This window comes from Periplaneta americana, chromosome 3 (genome assembly GCF_040183065.1).
Source record: "Periplaneta americana isolate PAMFEO1 chromosome 3, P.americana_PAMFEO1_priV1, whole genome shotgun sequence".
NCBI classification, from domain to species: domain Eukaryota; kingdom Metazoa; phylum Arthropoda; class Insecta; order Blattodea; family Blattidae; genus Periplaneta; species Periplaneta americana.
Window position 1 is genome coordinate 122,097,814 of NC_091119.1, and position 22,529 is coordinate 122,120,342.

General features: G+C 38.2%; 1 protein-coding gene across 1 annotated transcript in view; it reads right to left on the minus strand.

The window, feature by feature from the left end:
- Positions 1–22,529, minus strand: part of LOC138696478 (NFX1-type zinc finger-containing protein 1-like) — a 106,216-nt gene that overhangs the window by 13,206 nt on the left and 70,481 nt on the right. The window contains exons 9-13 of the mRNA XM_069821491.1: positions 18,967–19,227; positions 16,216–16,462; positions 6,677–6,842; positions 3,703–3,814; positions 681–886 (exon numbers count right to left, since the gene is read on the minus strand). Coding sequence (XP_069677592.1) covers positions 681–886; positions 3,703–3,814; positions 6,677–6,842; positions 16,216–16,462; positions 18,967–19,227 — 992 coding nt within the window. The remainder of the gene's footprint in view (positions 1–680; positions 887–3,702; positions 3,815–6,676; positions 6,843–16,215; positions 16,463–18,966; positions 19,228–22,529) is intronic.

Below are 22,529 nucleotides of genomic sequence, written 5' to 3' on the forward strand. Positions count from 1 at the left end.
ATGAGTGACCAAGTGGCCGGGATGCGATGGAGTAAGCGCTGTCTTTGATCATATGATGACGCAGAATTTTTGCACGGAAATATCATATGTACTTGGGTACATCATAATAATATACGATATGCGAAAAATAATCACTCCGTCGGATCCCGGCCACTTAGTCACTCATAATGAGTGCACCTCTGCACATGTGTGGACATTGTGTCACTGTCATACATCTATAATGCAGTGAATGAGGGTAGGCCACTAGAGGGAACCCAAGAGATGGAACTTAAACTGAGAGGATTCAATTCGGTATTGGGATGGGAATCCGGTGTGGCTTAGTGGATAGAGCATCAGCATGTAGAGCTGAAAACTCGGGTTCAAATCCCGTGCCAGAGAGAATTTTTCTCCGTTCCACTCATCTTTCATCATATTTTAATGACGCAGAGACAACACTAAGGGTTCTAACAAAATCAGTTCAAGAGACAACCATCCACTATTGCTTCTAGTTGCTTCATGATTGTTCTGCAGTGCATAGGTGTAGGAATTTAATAAACAATGTTAAGATTGTTCAAATGTGAAAGCATAACTTTTCCCAACGTCAGCCTCATTTTCCAGTTGCTGCAATATGTAGACCTATAATTAATATTGGAATAAATAATAAATTATTACAATAAGATTTACTTGGAACATGTTATTACCTTGTAGCATATTCAGCTGTTGTTTCAAAATCTTCCTGTCCTTGGCATATCCTGCAAAGAGGTGGACATGTCTCACCACAGAAACCAGTGCAGGGATGATGGCATGGAAGAAGCTTATCACAAGGCTCGTTGCAAGGTCTTCTGTCACATAATTGGAAGCACTTCTTTCTGCAGCGCTGATGCTTGCAAGCCCAGTCACATGGTTTCTGCAACACAAATGAGATATATTCAAAAGTCAGAGAAAGAAGGAAGTGCGTACTGTAATGAGATAACCGTAGTGCGTATGTCATAGTGATGTCCGACATTATGACGACCTCTCTCCATACCATCAGTTTCTGCAGCGTAATACAACAGCATTCTTCACTTGTTTCCAAAATCTTAACTGACAATAAAAAAAAAAAGGATAAGGATTAATGTCCTGCAATGTTCGAACATGAAAGAGGCAACAAAGACGTTACAAAATTCGTGTTATTTCATATGAAAAACTGCTCGCAAGATGTGTTAAAATTCTCAGCCATTCTACTAACTTTGCAACGATGAATATTCTCAACAAATCACAAAGATATTGGAACTTTGTATTTCATTTTTGGTGCCTGATCAGGTATAGTAGGAACATAAGCGGCTAAAACAATGAAGGGGTAGGAGTGGAGGATAGCGAATATTTTTATAACAAGATGAAATAAACATGACAGACCTCCTTCTGCAGAACGAAGCGAATATCGAACTTCGTCATATTCGACACATTTGAACCGAACATAGTGCCTGTAATCCATGACGCTAGTGGGGATAGCCACAGCTTTTTACCAATATTGCCACTTCTCCATCCACTGCCGAAAGTCAAGCAACAGGGGAGGGGGTTCCATTGTATTTCTATTGCGTATAAGTACTTTTAAAATTGGGACTAAAAAACAAAACTTTCTGTTAAGTCAAAGGTGCACTTATTCAAAATGTTTCTCAAGTAGTAAATCAGTTTGATATAATGTCCTCCAATGAATTAATTATTCATTAGTTGAAAAGAGGATCATTATTATATGATTATACCATTATTGTTTTCATTCAGTTTCGTAATTCTTCGTAGCATTACATTCAAGATAGTGTCAAGGAGTAAATCATTTTATCTTTAAATGAATGCACAAAATTGAATATCTTCAGCAGCCTATACATGATAAGCCTATATATTAATTATATATCTGTCAGGTCTTTATGAATCGAACATAATTATAATCATGTAACATCAGTTTTAAAAAAGTATGTCACATTTACAACTTAGCCTAATCCAAAAGAAAATAATACCAGTCATGTTACAATTAAACCAATCCATAAAAAGGAGCAGCTGAAAAGAAAAATAATAAAATATTACATTTACTTTTTTATGGCTATACAGTCAATTATAGTGAGTGGGTACTGAGAAAATAATGCATTTCTTTGTTGGATTTTGATAAATGTTTGGGACTGAAATCTTGAATATATTTTTTGTAGCTGTAATGCCAACTCCTGTTGCTTCTAATACTGTACCACTTTATTAATTTTTTGTGTGACAAAACGCCATTGTTTCTTACTATGCATCGAAAACAAATGTTCATTATGTACAATTTTTACAGTTTGCATTCTTAATCTTTCATCTCTTCCAACCACAAAACTTCGCGCTTTCCTATTTGATTGTGTTGCATCACCTGATGTAAATACTTGCAGGAGATTCCTCTATGTCACTACGAGATCGTTTTTTAGTTGGAGTCTACGCAAGGCCGGAACAACTTCAAATTGTAGTTTATCCAATATAATAAAAACGGATTTTAATTATCACAAATTAAATCAATCTGCAATTTCTACAACACATCTCCATTACTTCTAAATACGAACTGAAATATACATGCTAGAGCAGAGATATTCCAACACTGTATTGGAGACTACAAGTAGCCATTTATTTTGTGTGGACACCATATGTCCTGCCAATAGCAAATTTCGCGACACAGTTTAAGCGACTGACATCAGGAATTAGCACTGCGTGGAGTGGTGGAAAGGGAACGCGACTACCACCAGGTGGCAACACCAGCACTGGGGAGAGACACGTGCATAGCATACAGACAGGAACTGATGCTCTCTCTCGGTTCAGACGCGCTGCCTGAAGACGCATAGACGAGCCCAGTTCTTGGAGTGTGTAGCATGTGCACGTGAGAAGTTCATCTCCCGCAAGAAGTGTAGGAAGCTTGAGTGGTAAACACTACCACGCATTTATTCCTAAAGTTTTTTTATTCTGTTATTTAGCGACGCTTTATCAACTACTATGTTATTTAACATCAATGGGATTGGTGGTAGTGAGATGGTATTCTTTGGGATGAGATTGAGTATTCATCATGGACATTTGCCTTACATTTGGGGAAATCAGGTAATCAGACCAAGCAGGAATCGAACTCACGCCTGTGCACAACCCTGTATCAGCTAGAAAATGTGCTACTTTCTGTGATACAACAGTGGCTTTGCATTTAATTAAAAGCAAAAATCACAAAATACTCGATATCAACTTTTTCTTTTGTATTTTTCTTCAAAGAAGAATAATAAAGCGTGTCAGCTTATGTTTCTGATAATCAATTTGAGAGAACATAAAAGAAAAAATATGGACGCAATAAGTTAATAATTAAAGTACAACAGACTGACTTTCTCAAACATGAGAAGCTTCCTTTTATAACTCTGTCAGTTGCAAGTCTTCTGTAGTTCTCATCTTTGCCAAAGTAGTAGGAATAGAGAGAATGAAGAATGGATGACAGTACAGTGGGTATGGGATCGATGTTGATGTCATTCAATTGCAATGATATTTAGGATGGTTGTGAACAAATTGTGAATATTTTTAATGCAAGGGAATATGGAAAAAGAAGTGATAATGGACACACGTGTACATACACTAGTAGTTTAGTTACTTCCTGTGTTATAAAAATAGCCTATTCATTTTCTTAGTTACTGCTCTACATTATCAATAGACTAAACTACCTCGTGAGAACAAGATATATTCCAAAGGGAGGCTCACCTTGCATTCGAAGCATTGTTGTCCACACTTTCTGATGCACTGAGAATGCTTGCATTTGTTCATACAGTTCTTCAGGCAAGGTGGGCAGCCATCGACACAATTCGCGTTGCACCTAGAATTGTTCAAATTATATACATTAAATGGAGTTTCAAGGAAATATTGTACATCATTTAGAAACTACAACTGGGAAGCAAACGCAATGCACGCTGACAGCAGGTCCAGGTTTCGATTCTCCAGTTTTCTTTAATCCCTTTCCACTTGTCAATTCATTTTAATTTCATCACTGACACTGACAGTGGAAAAGGGGACAATGAGAAATGCTCTTTATTCTTAAATAAAACAGTGCATAAACAAAATGCTCTTTGTTCTTAAATAAAACAGTACATAAAAAAATAAATAAAATAAACAAATTGTAATCTTACATATATTCGATTATTTGAATAACACTACATGCACGTGTCGATATTGTTTATACAAACATGGGAAAATTATATTGTATCAGTATATTTTTAACAGATTTGTAGGGTCTATACTCGCTGAAAATGGTAACGGGTAAGAAGTGTATCTGAATATGCACCATCGTGCAGAAGGGAGAGGGAGGAAGTATACCCACGAGCTGCCACGGATGCACGCTAGTGCAAAGTCTTATCCGCAGGTAAGAGACGCTAGCCTGAGGGTGCACTGGGCTGATGACCGCTGGTCTATACAAATCTGTCATCATCATAGAATATAATATGCGCCAGTGGTGTATTTCTAAACGAAAAAGTGCCCTGACTCTGGGATTTTGATAGTACCGGTAGTAGTTGTCTTCACCGGCAACACCATCACTGTCACCACCATCATCATCACCATTTCCGCAGGATTACTTATGGAATGTCAGACGAAAATACATGGGTTTGAATCTAGATGTAGAGATTATTAGGTCTGTGGAATAGATGACCTCACTATGAACTTGTTTAAATATGAATAAAGTATGACTTTTTACAGATGCAAAATTTGGAGATAATATGAAAATCAGAGAAGTGGCCTGGCGCCACCTGGCCTCGAAAAATAGTATGGTACCTTGGCGCTGCCAAACCAGAAATACACTCCTGATATGCAATGTTGATTTTAAACATGAACTGTCTGTGGGGGGGGGGGGAAGCCCGTAGGACTGCAGAAAATCTCGACCAACAAACTCCGTGAAGTAATAATACAAAGTGCCCATAAGTGAAGTCTGGAATCATAGCTAAGTCACAGTAGACCATCAGAACATGACCAGACAACATGCATGTCCTAGTTCCCCCGGAGAAGCCTTTAGAAATCCAACAACAGATTTCCCAGAGAGATGGTGTTTCAAAAACCAACAGCCAGCACATCTTGAAAGTCACTAAATATTACTCCTGCAATTTGAAACTTTTATAGAAATTAAGTGAGGATGACCTTGAACTAGTGTGCAATTTTTTAAACAGCCTGTTCAACAATATGAGACCAATCCCAATTTCCTGTCCAGTGTTCTTAGCAGTTATGAAGCCAATTCTTACATTAACAAGGAAGCGAATACAGTAAACTTACATTATTGATCATCAGCGAACGTAGGCATCAAATAAAGAAGATGCCAACTGTGTTATGATTTGGTGCGGCATATGGAATGATCGAATCATGAGTTCATCCTTGTATGACTGCATGTAAGTAGGGCGACATACCTAATGATCGTCCAGGAGGTAGCATTTCTCGCTATCCTGAATCCTGATGATAGTTTCAACAGGACAGTGCTCTCCACATTATAATCGACACATCTGTAAATGGCTGTACATAACAATTTCCAAGACATTGGATGGGCCATCAAGAGTCCCCAGCAAGACCAGATTTGATATATCTCGATTTTTTCTGGGAAGCCCCTTGAAGGTTATAAGCCTCACACTTATAAAGGAGTGAATTATTACGTGCTGTGCTTATATCACTCCAGACAGCCTTTATCGTGTCATGGAGAGCTGGAAAGATAGTTTCGAGCTATGTGTAATAGTTAGTGGAAAACACACTGAATACATTTTCTGAGCTGGTAACTTGGCCTATGGCCCAAGACTTGTGGAACACACTGTAGATTGGGTCAAAGTAATCAATTTTTAATAAAGCCATGTTCGAAAATGTCTCTTTCTACTGCTAGAGAACGTCAAAGTAGGCAACACCATGCCAACAGACAAGACAGTGCTAACAGTAAAGTTACGGTACATCTAAGAATAAATGTCGGAAACAGCCATGCCGAAATGCTTATGCCAAGAAGGTATGATCGAATCATACAAGAGATTTGTTGTGGTTTCCAATTCTTGGATAATCTAAAAGCAGCAAAACTTATAAATCCTTTAAATTTCCTGAATTCTCGAGACACTTTCCAGGAAAAGAACATGACTGCTGCTCAAACTAGCAGTATAACGTATGAAGAAGGCAAATTGAAGACAGAATCAGACGTGTTTTGCATGAAAGTAATATTTATGAGAAAATGGATGGAGTTGTTCCACTACTCCAATTCATCAACAGAAACAATTTGAAGGAAACATTCACCAAAATGACAAAGCTCCTCAGAATTATAGTCACTAGTTCTATGACAAGAGCAGAACCGGAAAGATGGTTCTTCTTCCCTAAAGAGGGTAAAAACATTTCTAAGAAATACAATATTACAGGAATGTCTTACTGTCTTTGCAATGTTGTACATAAGAGAAAAAAAATGGTTACAAACATGGATGGATTCAAAGTGAGTGACGTCTTCTGCATTAAGCAAAAGACCACATGGAATTCACTTTGTGTCGATAAGTAAGCAGCCTACCAAAGATATGATTTTAATTGTATTAAATTATAATTTCAACACATCCTCATCTTAGCCAGGACATTTTCGTACATACTGAATAAGTGATACAAACATACAACGTTATTTTCACAATACTACCAAACACTTCACGCAATAATACATAATATCATAATTATGCAGTCTTCATACCTGTGTCCGCACAGTAAGGTTGCTTCACACTTCTCTTTGCAAGGCTTGTGAACTCGGCCCTGAAAGCACTTCCCACAGGTGCCAGAACATTTGTGTCCGCATTCAAGCACACTGTAACATGGTGTTCGACAAAATGCGAGTAGTTTTTTCTGATTCCTGCATTCATCTGAAAAAGGAGGAAAAAATAATATAGACTTTGTGAAGCATCTGCAGAACCCTCACCATGGAAAACTTTAATATAACTGTGTATCAACCGGAAAACTCCTTCAAAAATCGTCTCGTCGTCTTTTGCAGGAAATGGGCACTTATTATCTATTATTTTGTGTGAAAAGCTGCAAAGTTATAGAAGTGACTGTGATGCAAGACCTGCGACCCAGTGATCCTATATCTGGTCGTAGACCTTATGACCGATTTCAAACAAATACAGGGTGGACTGCTCGAATGTACGTAATTTCAATTTATGTGACTTGTGAACAGTTGAAGATAGAACCTTATGGTACCGTATATATGAAAGGAAAACTCAACAAGTTTCGAATCCTGTCGGTAGATGGTGCATAGACATGATTTCTTTTCGTAGATTGTATTGATTGTCAAGCAGATGAAAGTGCAAACTGTGTTGTGGTATGCGGAGTTTAAATCAATTGTTAGAGTTCAAAGGAAGTATCGGCGAGTGTTTAACCATGATGCTCCAACTGCTAAAAGCATTAAGGAGTGGCACGATACATTTTTAGCTACAGGATCGGTATTGAAGAAGCATGGTGGTGGTCGTAGAACATCCGACGTAATGGTTTCAAATGTTCATTCTGCGTGTGAGTGAAGCCCGTGGAAGTCATTAAGAAGAGCTTCGCGGGAACTTCAAGTACCAAAATCAACATTACAACGAATTGTCCACAAATGTCTCAAACTGTACGCATACAAAATCCAGTTAATGCAACGTCTGGAGCCGGATGACAAACCCAAACAAGTGGAATTCGCCAATACGATGCTAGACCGTCTCAGCAAGATGGCGCTCCTCCACACTGGTTCAATGACGTTCGTACGACTTTAGACAACGTGTTTCCTGACTGTTGGATTGGTAGAGGAGGACCGATCGCTTTGTCTCCGAGATCTCTGGATTTAAGACCTTTCGATTTCTTTCTCTGAGGCTACGTCAAAGATAAAGTGTATGCCACCCCAGTCAGAGACCTTCGAGATCTTCGGGAGCGCATCATAGAGGCTATTGAAAGCATTCCAGTAGACATGCTTCAACGTGCTTGGCAAGAAATTGTTCATCACCTCGATATTGTCACAGTTACAGCTGGAGCTCACGTTGAGATATGGTGATATGCATATCGAAACTTGTTGAGTTTTCTTTTCATATAAACGTTACTGTAGGTTTCTATCTTCAACTGTTTACCAGTCACATACAATTGAAATCAGGTACATTCGAGTGGTCCAACCTATATATGAAAAAATTACCCTAATCTCGTTCTGTTTTCAAACGAGGCTCAGTTCCACCTGCATACACTGAAGTAAATTCCTAAAAAGCACCGGTTATTGAAGCTGCAAAAAATCTCTTTTCTTACATCAAATGTCACTCTATAATGCAAAAATCTCATTTCTTACTGTATGGTGCATTATTTTTTAATGGTTATTTAATGACGCTTTTTCAATTATTAGTTTATTTAGCAATGATGAACTTGGTGATAGCGTGATGATATTTGGGGAGATCAGGACAAAGATTCGCAATAGATTACCTAACATTTGCCTTACAGTTAGGGAAAACCTAGGGTGAAAAAAAATCAAACCATGTAATCAGTTCAAGTGCAGATCGAACCCATGCCTGAGCACAGATCCGGATCAGCAGACAAATATGCCTACCACCTGAACTAATGCTGGTGGTCATGTGTTATTAGGGAAGAAAGGACAAGAAGTACTTTCTTTTTAAAGAAACTGTTAATTCTGATTAGATACATGGCAGAGACTTTTCACCTCTTTGTTTTGCAGAGCTAACTGAGGAAAAAGTGTAATTTTTTTTCTTTTCCCAACAGAATTCTGACACAACACAACCAATGTGTCCATGAAAGCATTTCATTGAGTGTTAGAGGATAGAATAAGAGAGTAATAATTGTGGCTCCTTTGACCTCTCTTACCTGGTCCACTACAACATCTATGTATGGGGCAACTCTGACCAAATGCACATCGTGCCCTAAAAGAACATTCGTCAAAACATTTCCAGTTCTCAAAGATTCATAAACAACTACCAAAAAGTTCGAAAAACTAAGACACAGTTACCTAAATTGGGGAGTAAACAACATTTTTATCTTTCACTTATTTTATAATTGTTTACATGAATAGTTTGTGTGTGTTACACTACCGATGCTGAGATGTCTCTGTATTTGGTACCAGCATCCTGCTACTATAAAAACCATCTCATAATGGTATATACCGAAGTTTTTCCCTGCCCAGTACTGTCCTTCTGGGTGGTTATGTCGCAGGGTCATCAAAACAAGGGGAAATTACGTGACATAGTAACTTAACGGGGCCCTTTTCTTTAAGTTATTTTAAATAGTTGTATAATATTACGCAGAAGTCAAATTCCCAACAGCAAATGTTTTCAGGAAATAGCAGCTGAGACAGTCCAGTACAGATGGGCCAACAGAAATAGGTGGAGGAGACCGAGATACAACATAACCGCTCGGATGGACTGTATTAGAGATGGGGTTGTAACAGGGTTTTGCCATCCTCAGAAATGTGACAGCTCCGAAAAAATTACTACTATGACAGATAATAGCGATTTTGTTAGTGTGATTTTTGTGTTCGGATGATTCTTTGCGATTATGGGGCTCCATTTCCTCTCTGTAGATTTCCAAGTCAACTAGAACTCAATATCATTGGCATCTACCTATCTCTGAACAAAGCACTAGGAATACCCATGTTTCTCATCCAAGCCGACTAATATTTATGTTTATCGCTCTTCTGCGAATTGAATTGATAAGCCAGAGACATGTCTTATATCAAGAATATTGATTACCGCAGTCTGTACACTGAAAACGAAACACTTTCTGAGCTGTTATCGTGATGTGTGGAGCGTGTATTCGTCAAAGAATGTTTAAGAATCATTTGTGGAAGAATATACAGAGTGCAGCTTCAGAGAGTAGCCGATATTAACCTTTTGAGTGAGACGGAAATTAATTTGACCCCAGTAATTGTTGTCATTCAAGTTAATCCCTGACTTGCAGTTGTCTGGACACCAGAGCTGCTACATATACACATCAGTCGCCAACGCTGTGAGTCACATATCGAACAGATAGGCCTATGCTGATTTCTCGGAGCTGTGATTTTGGAACTGTAGTCACAGTCGGAACTAGTGACAAATCTTCATAGCGACAAAATCACAGGTCTTTAAATCACATCCCATCACTAGGCAGTACTATCAAGATGGATTTTAAATATTGTTGATGATAGCATATTCTTTTCAGGATGCTGTGGATGATCGAACTACAGACAAGTTTTCCTGCATTAGACTCCTGATGGACTTGCTACACAAGTGCATTTTATTCTTCTGATATTCTCTTGTGATTACTGTAACACACTGTCCACACCTGTGGAGTAACGGTCAGTGCGTCTGGCCGCGAAACCAGGTGGCCTGGGTTCGATTCCCGGTCGGGGCAAGTTACCTGGTTGAGGTTTTTTTCCGGGGTTTTCTCTCAACCCAATATGATCAAATGGTGGGTAACTTTCGGTGTTGAACCCCAGACTCATTTCACCGGCATTATCACCTTCATCTCATTCAGACGCTAAATAACCTCAGATGTTGATAAAGCGTCGTAAAATAACCTACTAAAATACTACTAAAATAAATGTATCATACTAATTTATATCGAGTCACACATACCACATTGAATTGAATTGAATTGAAATTAAATGGAGAGGCTATGACAGACCTAATATTGCTACCTGAAAGATCTATTGCTTATTGTTGGTATAACGCTGGCCTTCTATGCCCGAAGTTGCGGATTCGATCCCGGGCCAGTCGATGGCATTTAAGTGTGCTTAAATGCGACAAGAACTTCTGAGGGGCAAAATTCTGGCACACCTTTGATGTTGATATAACTTCTGCAGTTGCGAGTGTCGTTAAATAAAGCATAACATTTTTTTTCTATTGCTTATTCCCGTCATAATATCCTGTCAGTTCAATAGTTTGATGTTCTTAATGAACTGAATCAAACTACGGACTGGGGCAGTTGATAACTCATCAAGCTTCGAAAAATGTTTTTCAAAGATGAGGTCTCTGTGATGAGCGTGTGCATTGCATTCGCACAATAGATGAGCGACAGACTCGTCTTTCTACTGGGTTGATATTATGTCCCATCCTGTACAGGTTCTTCTTGAGGGCACAGTGTCCGGTAAGGAATCCGACTGCCCAGTGGAGCTGTTTCTTGCTCAATTTTAACAAGTCACTTGACCTGCTTTTATCAGAATCTCTTATGAGGGCCTTAGAGTGTCTGCAGCCCTCACTTGAATTCCAGTAGTTTTTGTGTTTCTTGAGAGCCCAGTCCCTGATAACCTGCTTAGCTGGTCTTAGAGATAGTCCCAGCACAGGGTCAGGTCCTATGAATGGAATCTCGGTTCCCTTTTTGGCATCCTCATCTGCTCTCTCATTACCCCGAATCCCTGCATGTCCTGACACCCATTTCAGTTGAACTGTGTTATGTTCAGCCAGTATAATGAGGGACTCGCGGCATTCCGAGACTAGTTTCGACTTAACCAAGGGGGCTTCAAGTGCCTTAAGTGCCGCTTGGCTATCTGTATAAGAATATGTCTACGATTGCAGTCTTCCTAATAGGTACTTTCCCTGATGCTGGCTAAGGTAGCAAAAATCTTAGCCTGAAAGTCTGTGGCATATTGACCCAAACTAAAAGAAAGCTTGATGCCATTTTCGAATAATCCAACACCAGTTCCTGACTTGGTTTCAGACCACATTGTGTAATACTTTTCCTCTGGAGTCTTTCTCACCCCGATGTATTTTACCAACACTAAAGATATGTGAATACAATTTTTTGGCAATGAATTCTGATTGTTCTTTTGACAATGTAGCTTGGACCATTTCCTAAACTGTTTTTTCCAAAAGCCTTCTATTTGGTAACACAACAATAATCCTTCTGGAGTTTCCGTAACTTTTTCTTCTTTCGTGTATAGCAATAATATATAAGAATAATAAACGATTTTATAATGATTATTAGCGATGATAAAGCGTGATTTCTGTTGATTTGGTTTATTAATAGGAACTGTACGTCATCCTCGGTGGAACAGTGGTTACTATTTGTGAGTTCAAGTCTGACTAAAAATGACATATTTTTAAGAAATAATGAAAACCTTTAGCATGACCTCTTCGAAAGAAAACAAAAGCCATGGATTCAATCGTAAATTTATGGCATGTACAATAGGGTGTATCGAAAAAAATTTTTTTTTGAAAAATGAAGGTGGCTAGTGCGGAAAAGTTGCGACTTGTGGCAGAAAAACTGCAGGAGAAAGAAAATTAAATTTAATCAATATCTTGTGTCTCCGCATCAATACTGAAGATTCGAATTTTGTAACGCATTCTTGTAAAAATTATTATAACGACAGTCTGCATACCTATAGAGCTACCCCTCGTTAACCAGATCTTTTAAAAGTTAGCAAAGATAGTACAAGAAGAGAAGTATCTGGCACCAGTATGTTCTTGTGTAGTAAGAGAAGAGAGGGAAGCTGGCAATTAGAGTAGCGTCTGCCCAGCAGTCGTGTTTGGTAGGCTATGCTGGCCAGGTTTGTATCACTGTTGTTCCTGTGAAATCATGTATCATATCAGTGGTTTAGTGGTACATGCAATAGTTCTTATGCATCATGTTGTCATGAGTGGAAAAAATAATTCCGTACTTGTCGTACTGCTGAGTCCTTTGTTCGATATAGCAGGACCGATGAGAGAGTTGCAACTTCCAACCTATAAAGATGTGATAACAAATTTTCTTTGGATCAGACAGTTAAAGACAAACGAACTAGGTGGAAAACACCTTTCAGTAAAAGACATCGCTCATGTTACTGCCAACAAACACATCGAGGTTTGAAAACAGCAAGTGTTTCTACCATCAGCAAACGTAGAGTAGTGGAAAAGATAAAATTGTATCATAATAAATATCAGAATATTTTGAAATCGCACTAACGAAGTGGGCTAACCTCAAGGGCACATGAGTAGGCTTTTATTAATAAAGGTAGAACATTTTTTGATATATGCTCTTGTAAGTGCCCGGACCCGAAAAGTCTCTGTGAATGTGAGTTAAGTAGGAAAGTTCCATTGATAGGAGTATCCTTTCTAATGGATCAGAAAAATTAACGAAATATGATTATTGATAATATCGACATTGTGACGACGAAGACACTATTTAAGAGTGAAGAGAGGAAAGCGAAGAGGCTCATTCGCCATCGATCTGAAGAAGTGCGACTTGAATTCAGAGGAAGAGAAAAATAGACATCAGTTACAAGCTCTGAGTCTTCGCCTTCGCACCACTCGGAACAGCAGTGAAGGAGTGTGGATTCTGACTTCGAATCGAAGCCTTCTGGTGCTCAGGCTCGCTTGCCTCTACCAAAATTATCTTCAGCAGCCTTTAGATAGCCACCTCGAGAAGAGATGTGGCTCTAATTGTGACAGCTTGCTACAAGCACGAGAATAATATCTACTAGCAATAAGGATCTTATAATAGATGGTCACGAGAGAAATGAATATTGGAGATAAAATTCAGAAAGAAGAAACACCTAATAATACGTTCATTCGAACAGTATATTCTGATGGTCGAAAGGACAAGGCAATAACACAGGAGAAAAAGGACAATCGATTATATCGCCGAGGAAAACAAGAGGAGCATTATTATAACTTTATTAGAAGAACCACATTCAAAGTATATTCGACATGTCTCCCCTTCCTCTGGATATTGACATCAAATTGGAAGAGCCATGCTTCAATTTTTAAAGGCAAGTAAATTAAATGTTTCGTCCCTGGCAGCATTTAGTTCTGATGGAGTCCCTACAAATGCAGGAAGAAAGAACAGATCGGTGGTGTGCATCGAAAATGAAATCTCCATGCAAATGAACTTCGACTCCGCTATCTCATGAAACGTCTCACTGGTATCACTACAGGTCCAGAAACACGTTCTGGAAATATCGGAGAAGTGTTACTCCATTGAGACAAAATCATGGCGAATTTCAAAGTTATTGAAGTACCCTGGATCAACAAAATTAACATGGAATATATCTCCGATCTTAGTAGGCCAACTGACCAGGAGTATCTTCTGGGGATCTACCAAGCCGTTCATTCTGGCCTTTGTCCGATAGAGCTTGAAAGGAAGAAACCAGGACCAGTTGTTCAATCTCGACGACCTACAATTGCTTATAGGATTCTCCGCTTGTATGTGAGCTGTAGTAACCCTTCACTTAATTTAGTTTGCATAGCTGAGAAATGCCATGCTTCGAAACGAAGTCTGATTATGCAGCGTAAATCAACATTTGACACCGACACCGGAGTATACTACTAAGGGTGGGTGGAGGGATGGGCTGGAAGTGCAACCACCTCCTCTTGTGGGCCCTGGGTTATTTTTGAGTGTAAATTTAAAGAAATAGGCGAAGAGTTGCACTACGAAACAAAATTTGAAAACAGACATAGAGCATTAAGCTCGCAAAACATTAGAGCTGATGTGGAGACACAGGATATTGTCGAATTACCATTTTCTTTTTTTCTACCTTCTTTCTGCCACAAATAGCAACTTTTCCGCACTAGCCACCTTCATTTTTCAAGAAAAGTTTTTTCGATACACCCTAATGTACAAGAATACTGACTCATATTAAGAGAAAATGAATCAATATTGCCAGTGAACTGTATCTCGTCTTACCAAGTTTCCTACTTTTCTTGCAGATTTCTCTGTGTGTGTCAACGTTTTGATTAAGACTACAGAGATGTTTCTGCAAGACAAGATTTTGGTGATTCCACAAATATCCTGGTGGCCAAAATAGAAAACAAAATTCAAATAAGAGATCGTGCACAATAATCTGCAGTGTATTCAGGGCTGATAGCAGGCAGGCATTCTAAATAATAAAAAAAATAATACACTGGATCACGTCCATGAGTTCCTCTTACGCATGGCTGGTTGTTGCATGTGATGTTAATGCGTAAGTTATGAGCACATTAGTGTCATGCTTTTCATTTTATGAATTGAGGTGAATGGAAAAATAGTGAAATGATATTCCAGTAAGTGAAATTTGTGAGATTTCATTATTCAGTGTAGTATGCATGAAAACTGATTTCGTCCAACTACTTGGGAAAAAATAAGATTTAAGATTTTCATGACATGGACGTGCAACTGGATATTGTATTGTAGATATAAAAGGGTCATTCCGAAAGTAATGCCTCCTATTTTTTGTGTTGATCTGTAACATCTGAGCCAGATGTTAGTGGTGTTGTAGTAAAGCTTGAATCTTCATGCTAGTGTTCTGTTGGTTCAGTTGTTGTGCGACAGATAGTGGCAGCAGAGCACCAAAATGGCATCTGACATATAGGTGCGTAAGAAACAGAGTGTGTTACTTAATTCCTCACTGCCGAACAAATTGCACCCATTGACGTTTGCTGAAGGTTTACGGAGACCATACAATGGATGTGAGCACAGTAGTGTGTTCAACAGTGGTGAAAATGACAGTCTTCTGGGATAGACGGAGTGTGATTCTTTTGGATGCCCTGGAGCCTGGAGAAACTGTCAATTCTGACTAGGCTTTCCTAGGCCAGAGAAGAAATCTTTTGCTTGCAATGGGATAAGGCCAGGTCCCACACCAGTTTCGCGACCAATGAGCAAGTTGCAAAATTTGGCTGGACTGTCCTATGACATCCACTGTATAGTCCGGACTTAGCACCTTCAGACTTCCACCTCTTTGAGCCTATGAAAGATGGACTATGTGGGCAGCAACATTTTCCAGACAAGAATGCTATCATCGCAGATGTAACAAAGTGGCTTGTCTCTGATGGTTCAGATTTTTACGAGTGTGGTATGCAGCCTCTTGTTCATTGCTGGCAAAAATGCGTAACGAATAGTGGTGACTATGTGAAAAAATAGCTATATGTAGCTGAAATCTTGCTCTATTTAACTGTGTTATTAATTATTATGCTCTGTTGTAGTTTCCATGAAAATAAATAGAAGGCATTATTTTCAGGACGACTCTCATATTACTTTCCAATATATTTATTTATTCAAACATATATTATTCTTGATTTGATTCTCATTTTTTATCTGAGTAATTCCTGTTTTGTAATTATTTTATTAAATTTTCAAATTTTATTGAATTTTTTTATGTATGTTGTATTTTAGTCTATCACCTTTACTTTTTAACTTCGCTCTAGAATATGCCATTAGGAAAGTTCAGGATAACAGAGAAGGTTTGGAATTGAACGGGTTATATCAGCTTCTTGTCTATACGGATGATGTGAATATGTTATCACCCTTGTAATTTCTAAATGGCAGATTTGTGCTATAATTACATACCTTGCTTATCTGTGCTTGATGATTGCTGCATATAACAAGGACCATTCACAGGATGACCACACAGAGACGTTGCAGAACTAGAGACAAGCTCCCTGCACTGAGAAACACATTTCTCAGAGCAAAGATTAGTGCATTTGTGGCCACAGGACAAAATTCTCTTACATGGACTTTTGCACTGGCTTGGATCGGGTATCTCACAGCACTTCACTTGCACGTAATGTTCACAGCCTTCCAAGAGTTTTTCAGCCTAAAACAGAAATCCACTGCACTTCACAAACACACATACTGTCACAGGTTTAGGGTGCTATGCATAGACATTTCGCTAGCCCACGCTACGAGCGTGCTAAGCTAGCCCCGGCTATCAACTGATTACTTGTACAGGATTCATATCATATCATACCGCTAACACTGGTTTATGGATATGACAATCGTTAGTTCGCTGATCATCCACCAGAAGCCCGCGATAAGAATGTCTATGAATATGGCCCATAGATATTATGAAGAGGACGATAATTTACTCCTAATAAGCATGTATTTTATATAAGAAACATATACAATTTTCTTACACATGTTTTAAAGTACTACCAGTACTACTACTACTACTACTACTACTGCTGCTACTACTACTGCTACTACTACTACTGCTACTGTAACTACTACTACTACTACTGTAACTACTACTATTACTACTGCTACTCTTACTACTACTACTACTACTACTACTACTACTACTACTACTACCACTACTACTCCTACTGCTACTGTAACTACTACTACTACTACTACTGCTATTGTAATTACTACTACTATTACTACTATTGTAACTACTACTGCTACTAAAGTGAATATAGTTTTAATGGGTCCGTCTGTTTGCTTATCATGTAATGTGTGGTCTTGTATTATTAACTAACCACTACTATTACTACTACTACTACTACTGTCGCTACTGTAACAACTACTACTATTACTACTGCTATTACTACTACTGCTACTGTAACTACTACTACTACTACTATTACTACTACTACTACTGCCACTACTACTACTGCCAATGTAATAATTCCCTGATGTACCACTGGCCACAGGTCCCAAGTGGTAGACAGGCAGGCAGGCAAAGTCACACCTCTGAGAACGAGCATTCTTAAGTGTTTAGCAGTGATCTGTAACTCATCTTGAGAAGTCATTAAACTGTGCTTTCCTTCAAATATATGTTTTTGTATTTTTTATGGAGAGGTAACTGGACTGTATTGTGTGTTGTAATTTAATTGTTTGTTCAAGTGTTTTTTTATTTTGTTTTCTGATGAATTCTGGTTTCATTTAGATGGGCGTATGTCCTCTCAAAAGAAGTGATGGAAAGTCCTACGTTAATTCATCTTGGAAAGTCCTACACCATGACATAAAAATGAGTGAATAGTAAATTCTCAAAAATAAATGGACCCATTCTCTTTAAAGTGTTAGGTACAGCTTACAGCAGTAAAATTTTTGGAAATATTCAACATTTTTTTCCTCCATTACTGTATCTTGTACGATAATGAAAATTGGTATGTGTAAAACACTGTCCTCCTGCTATATGAAAAAAAATATTTTTAGGACTTAAAAAAAATATTTATATTTTTTTTTTCAAAGTGGCAGTTCCCTGTGCAGTGATGAAGCGTTTCCCTCATAACTCATAAACTTGCTAACTTTTCATGTTCTCTCTCTTTTATTTTGTTGCTGAAACTCATGTTTACAATATCATGCTCTTTCAAATACATTCCTTAATAAATAATATTCTTTTTATTTTGTGCTAGAAGAAAGTACCTGTACTGATATTTGACCATTTTTTAAAATGAATTTATTTTTTATCAGGCAATCTATCAAAAGTAGAGAAGTGGTCTTGCATCATACTGTAGATATGCATAAATACACACAAAAAATTTCATCACAGAATATTGGATAGTTTTTTAGCTACGTGGGAAACGATTCATCACTGCACAGTGAACTGAATTTTGAAAAGAAAAAATGTAAATAATTTTTTTAAATCGTAAAAATATTTTTTTCATACAGCAGAAGGACAGTGTTTTACACATACTAATTTTCATTATTGCACAAGATACAGTAATGGAGGAAAAAATGTTGAATATTTACAAAATTTTACTGCTGTAAGCTGTACCTAACCCCTTAATGGCACAATTAACTCTGAAAGATAGAGGCACCAAACACTTGACTGATTATGAACGTTAATATGTCGTCTTCCAACAACATTCCACACTTGTCATAGAGTCGCGGCTTCAATAAATAAAATAAGTGTTTGAAGTTAGTGTTTTTAGTGTTGGATTATTGCTGCCATGCTCCACCGATTACACACCGTGTGATTTTTATTTTGGAGAAACCTAAAAGGAAAGGTTTTCAAAAGCAATCCCTACACGTTGGAAGAACTGAAATATAATAAGCAGGAGATGGCATTATTTTCAATGAACTTTGTCATATCAACAATTTTTTACGAAGGTGTCAAGAATGCTTATGTGCAAATGGACAGCATTTCCAATAATATCTACAGGAAAGTGAAGATGTTGTATCCTATGTTTACTCCATTTGCTAGGCATACACAGTCAGCGCTCTCAGGAGTGTGACTTGGCCTACCACGGAAGCTGTTGATAGCAAGACATCAAAGAAATAATCTGTAGCAGTTGTGGTGCTGGTATCAATATACAAACAAATCTGTTACATGTTATGTGAAATGCTTGTTGGTGATGGAATATTACTACTTACCGAAACTTGACAGTTTCCACACGGAGCTGAACACTTGTTTGGACAAGGATGTCCACAAGAGAGGGTGGAAGTGCAGTCTCTATCACAAGGCTGCGTTCCAACATCTGCACTGCATTTCATGCGTACTTCATGGCCGCACTTAGGCAACTTCCTCAGGACAGAGGCCGTGCACTCATGACACTCCTCATGACATAGATTTTTGCAGGTGTGATTCTCGTTGCAATTTTTTCTTCGTTTCGTGCAAGGATTCATACACTTATACTGGAAATAGAGAACAGAGTTTTCATCTGTTGTTTGAATTCATATGGAACTGATCCTCAAACTTCAATATATACACTGCCTCGATAGTTTTCTTTATTAGTAAAGAAAGACTTTAAAAACATACACTAGTGAGTAATTTTACAACATAAAAAGAAGTTAAAAACATAAAATTGTTTAGTCACACGTTAAAAAGTGTTGTACAACTGACAAATGCAGATCGCAGAATTCAAGATCACCAGTAGTTCAGGAGACACTGATGAAGACGTAACATCACGTCGAAATGGGCCATCTGTCCAAGGTATATACCTTTTTTAAAAATTTTAACACTTTTTAACATGTGACTAAACAATTTTATGTTTTTAACAAACAAAGTGTTAACGTGAACTTTAATCAACAAAAAGAAGATAATAATAATATTGACGAACCTAACTTTGAGAATGTGTGACATAGCAAATCAGTGTCGGGTCATGCTTTTTCGAATGGTGAAATGCCATAATATGTAGAACTTTTACAGTAATAATTTTTTTGAGAAACAATTGGGAGCCCTACGAAGAACAATTCTGACTTCGGACTGCACCTAAGAGTGATACAACACTGACTCAAAAGAAAACCCTGGCATCTGCTGACCTCAGAGTCATTATCTCAACTAAACGAAGTGAAAGAAAAAATTGATGTCTTTACATCAATGTAATTTTAAGTGGAATAACCAGGGTGACCAGATTTTTTAAATAAAAAAATGGGACATTCTTATGCGATACTAAATTGCCGATTAAATTAGCTGTACACACTAAATTCAATAACATTACTTTGAGTTTAACTCCTATGTTAGGAAAATAAATACCTCACAAGGATAGGAACAGTAACGTTTTCAAATGTTTATTATGATTGGAGAAATCAACCTTCACAGAGATAAACCTAGCTGCTTCTAGTTCCTTCAGAATGACTTTCATAGCAAAATGGGCGAGCACATTCACAAAATCTTTCCACATTTATTGCGACCGCAAGTAAAGCTGTTTCTATTCAGAACTTCCTGATAATGGAAAAAGTGCAATGCATCTAACGAAAACTGCAGTTGTTCGATGGTGTTATAAGTAAAAGTGCCTACTGTTGCAAATTTTAATTCTTCTCCCGCAACTATTGGCTTTAAGAAGACGTGATTTTATTAGGAGATGATGGTAAAGTTATGTGTTTATGTTTCTTTTGGTTGATGTGTCTACTCTTCCACCATATGATATTGAAAATGTCGAGTTATACAATGTACACTCTACTTTGTCTTTCCACTTTAATTTCTGAATGTATGGAAAAAACTGTTGAAGTTGATCATTCAAAGGACACTTTCTTTTTGGCATACTAATGAAAACTCACAATTATTATACTCACAAATATACTGTAAATAAGAAGCACATGCTACCAAGACAAAGCAGCAAATTATCAAAACGGAAACTATTTGTTAGAGAACTTCGTTGGTTACATTCTCTTCACTACTATTGTCGGCTATAGGACAGCCAATACATTTAGGTTGAAATGTGATTATTTTACCAAAATCTTGGTCTTACTAATCAAGAAGGCATTCACTTTTCTGAGACGGTTGATATAGTGCAAATTCGGCGTAAATTCAACTACTGGTACTCTTACAATGAGGGAGTAATGGATTTAAAAACCCGGGACGTTTTTGCATCCCGAGAAAGTTTTTCGGGACATTGAAACAAAGCATCCAAAATTGAGACTGTTCTGGTAAAACCGGGACATTTTGTCACCCTGGGAATAACATGTTTATCACTGGTTAAGTGTGATTAATTGTTTAATGGATGCATATTAACTAGGGACTGAGTATGTTGTCCCATTTTCTCTTCACTTTCTTATCTAACAATATGTCTTCCAAAAAGGGGTGGGTGTGTTTCTGCATGGAAAATGTGCACTGGGTCATCGTAAACAAAGCGAGATCTTTTATTACCTTATCAGCTCCCTTTCTTTTGGAAATTAACATCTTTCACTCTTTCGCAAATGGTTAGTCTTGTCATTGATGAAATGACAAGACTAACCATTTGCGAAAGAGTTTAGTTGAGATAATGCCCTTGACATCCAAACACTTTTCGAGAGCTGTCATCCTGATTGATGTGGGTGCAGCCTGTTACACTGCTGCTGCCGCCATAGACGCACCAAACACTACGTGCAAGGAAGAGACTTTGAGACAGTTCCAAGAGACTTAGAGTTACACCAGAAGACCTAGATCTAGAAAGAATAGAGACTTTAGCCCAAGATGACCGATTTCTGTTGGCTAGCTATTAAGAAATTACTATATTACAAAAATTAAAGCGTGGAATCGACTGCACCAAGTGTCAGGTGTTAATGGCAAGAGGACTCTTCAGCAACGAAGGTGACCTACAATAACGACCATCTGCTATAGGACCAGAACTGATCCCACAGCACCAAGCCACCCATCTTCAGTTTGCTCATCACTGTGCTCCATGGACTGTGCAGCATTGCAGCAGTATGTTCTTCTCTGATGAATCCAGGTTACGTTGAAATCTCCAAATGGCAGAGAGAGAGTCTGGAAACGATATGGAAAATGATATGCGAAGTGCACATTCTCCGAGAGGATGCTCTTTCCCTGCCATCTACAGATTTCAGACAGAACCTGCACAACTCCACTTCTACACAGTTGATATAGCGTGCTGACGAGCAAAACAAAGCTTGGCTGTGGAGTCAGTTCTGATCCTGTATCAGGTCTTCATGATTGTAAGCAACCTTCATTCATATTAACACTCCACACATGCTGCAGTCGATTCTGAGCTGTAATATGGCGATCCCTTAAGACCTGGGCGACAAGAAATAGCTCTCCTCGGGCTGAAGTCTCTCTTAGTCTGCAAATTTCGGTCTTCTGGTATAACTCTCGATTTTCTTGGAACTATCTTACAGTCTCTTGCACCATGATGTATGATGCACCTATGGCAGCGTAACATAGGCTATGTCCATCACCAATCAGGGTGATAACCCTGACGTCTTCTGGCCTCAGAGACATTATCTCAACTAAACGAAGTGATAAAATGACCAAACGAACCATCTGCTTAATTATGTTATTCTTTTCCTAAGAAAAAGGGAGCAATAAAACATCTAGCATTGCTTATAATGCCCGGTGCATGTGTTCTGTGTGAAAGCACACTTTTTTGAGAAAAACATATTATTAGGCAAGAAAGACGGTTTGTTGTGACCCTGTCTTCCACTAAGGAAGTCAAGGAAATATTGGTGGCGGCAGCGGCAGTGGCGGTGGTGAAAGTGAAGAGACAGAACAACACATTTAA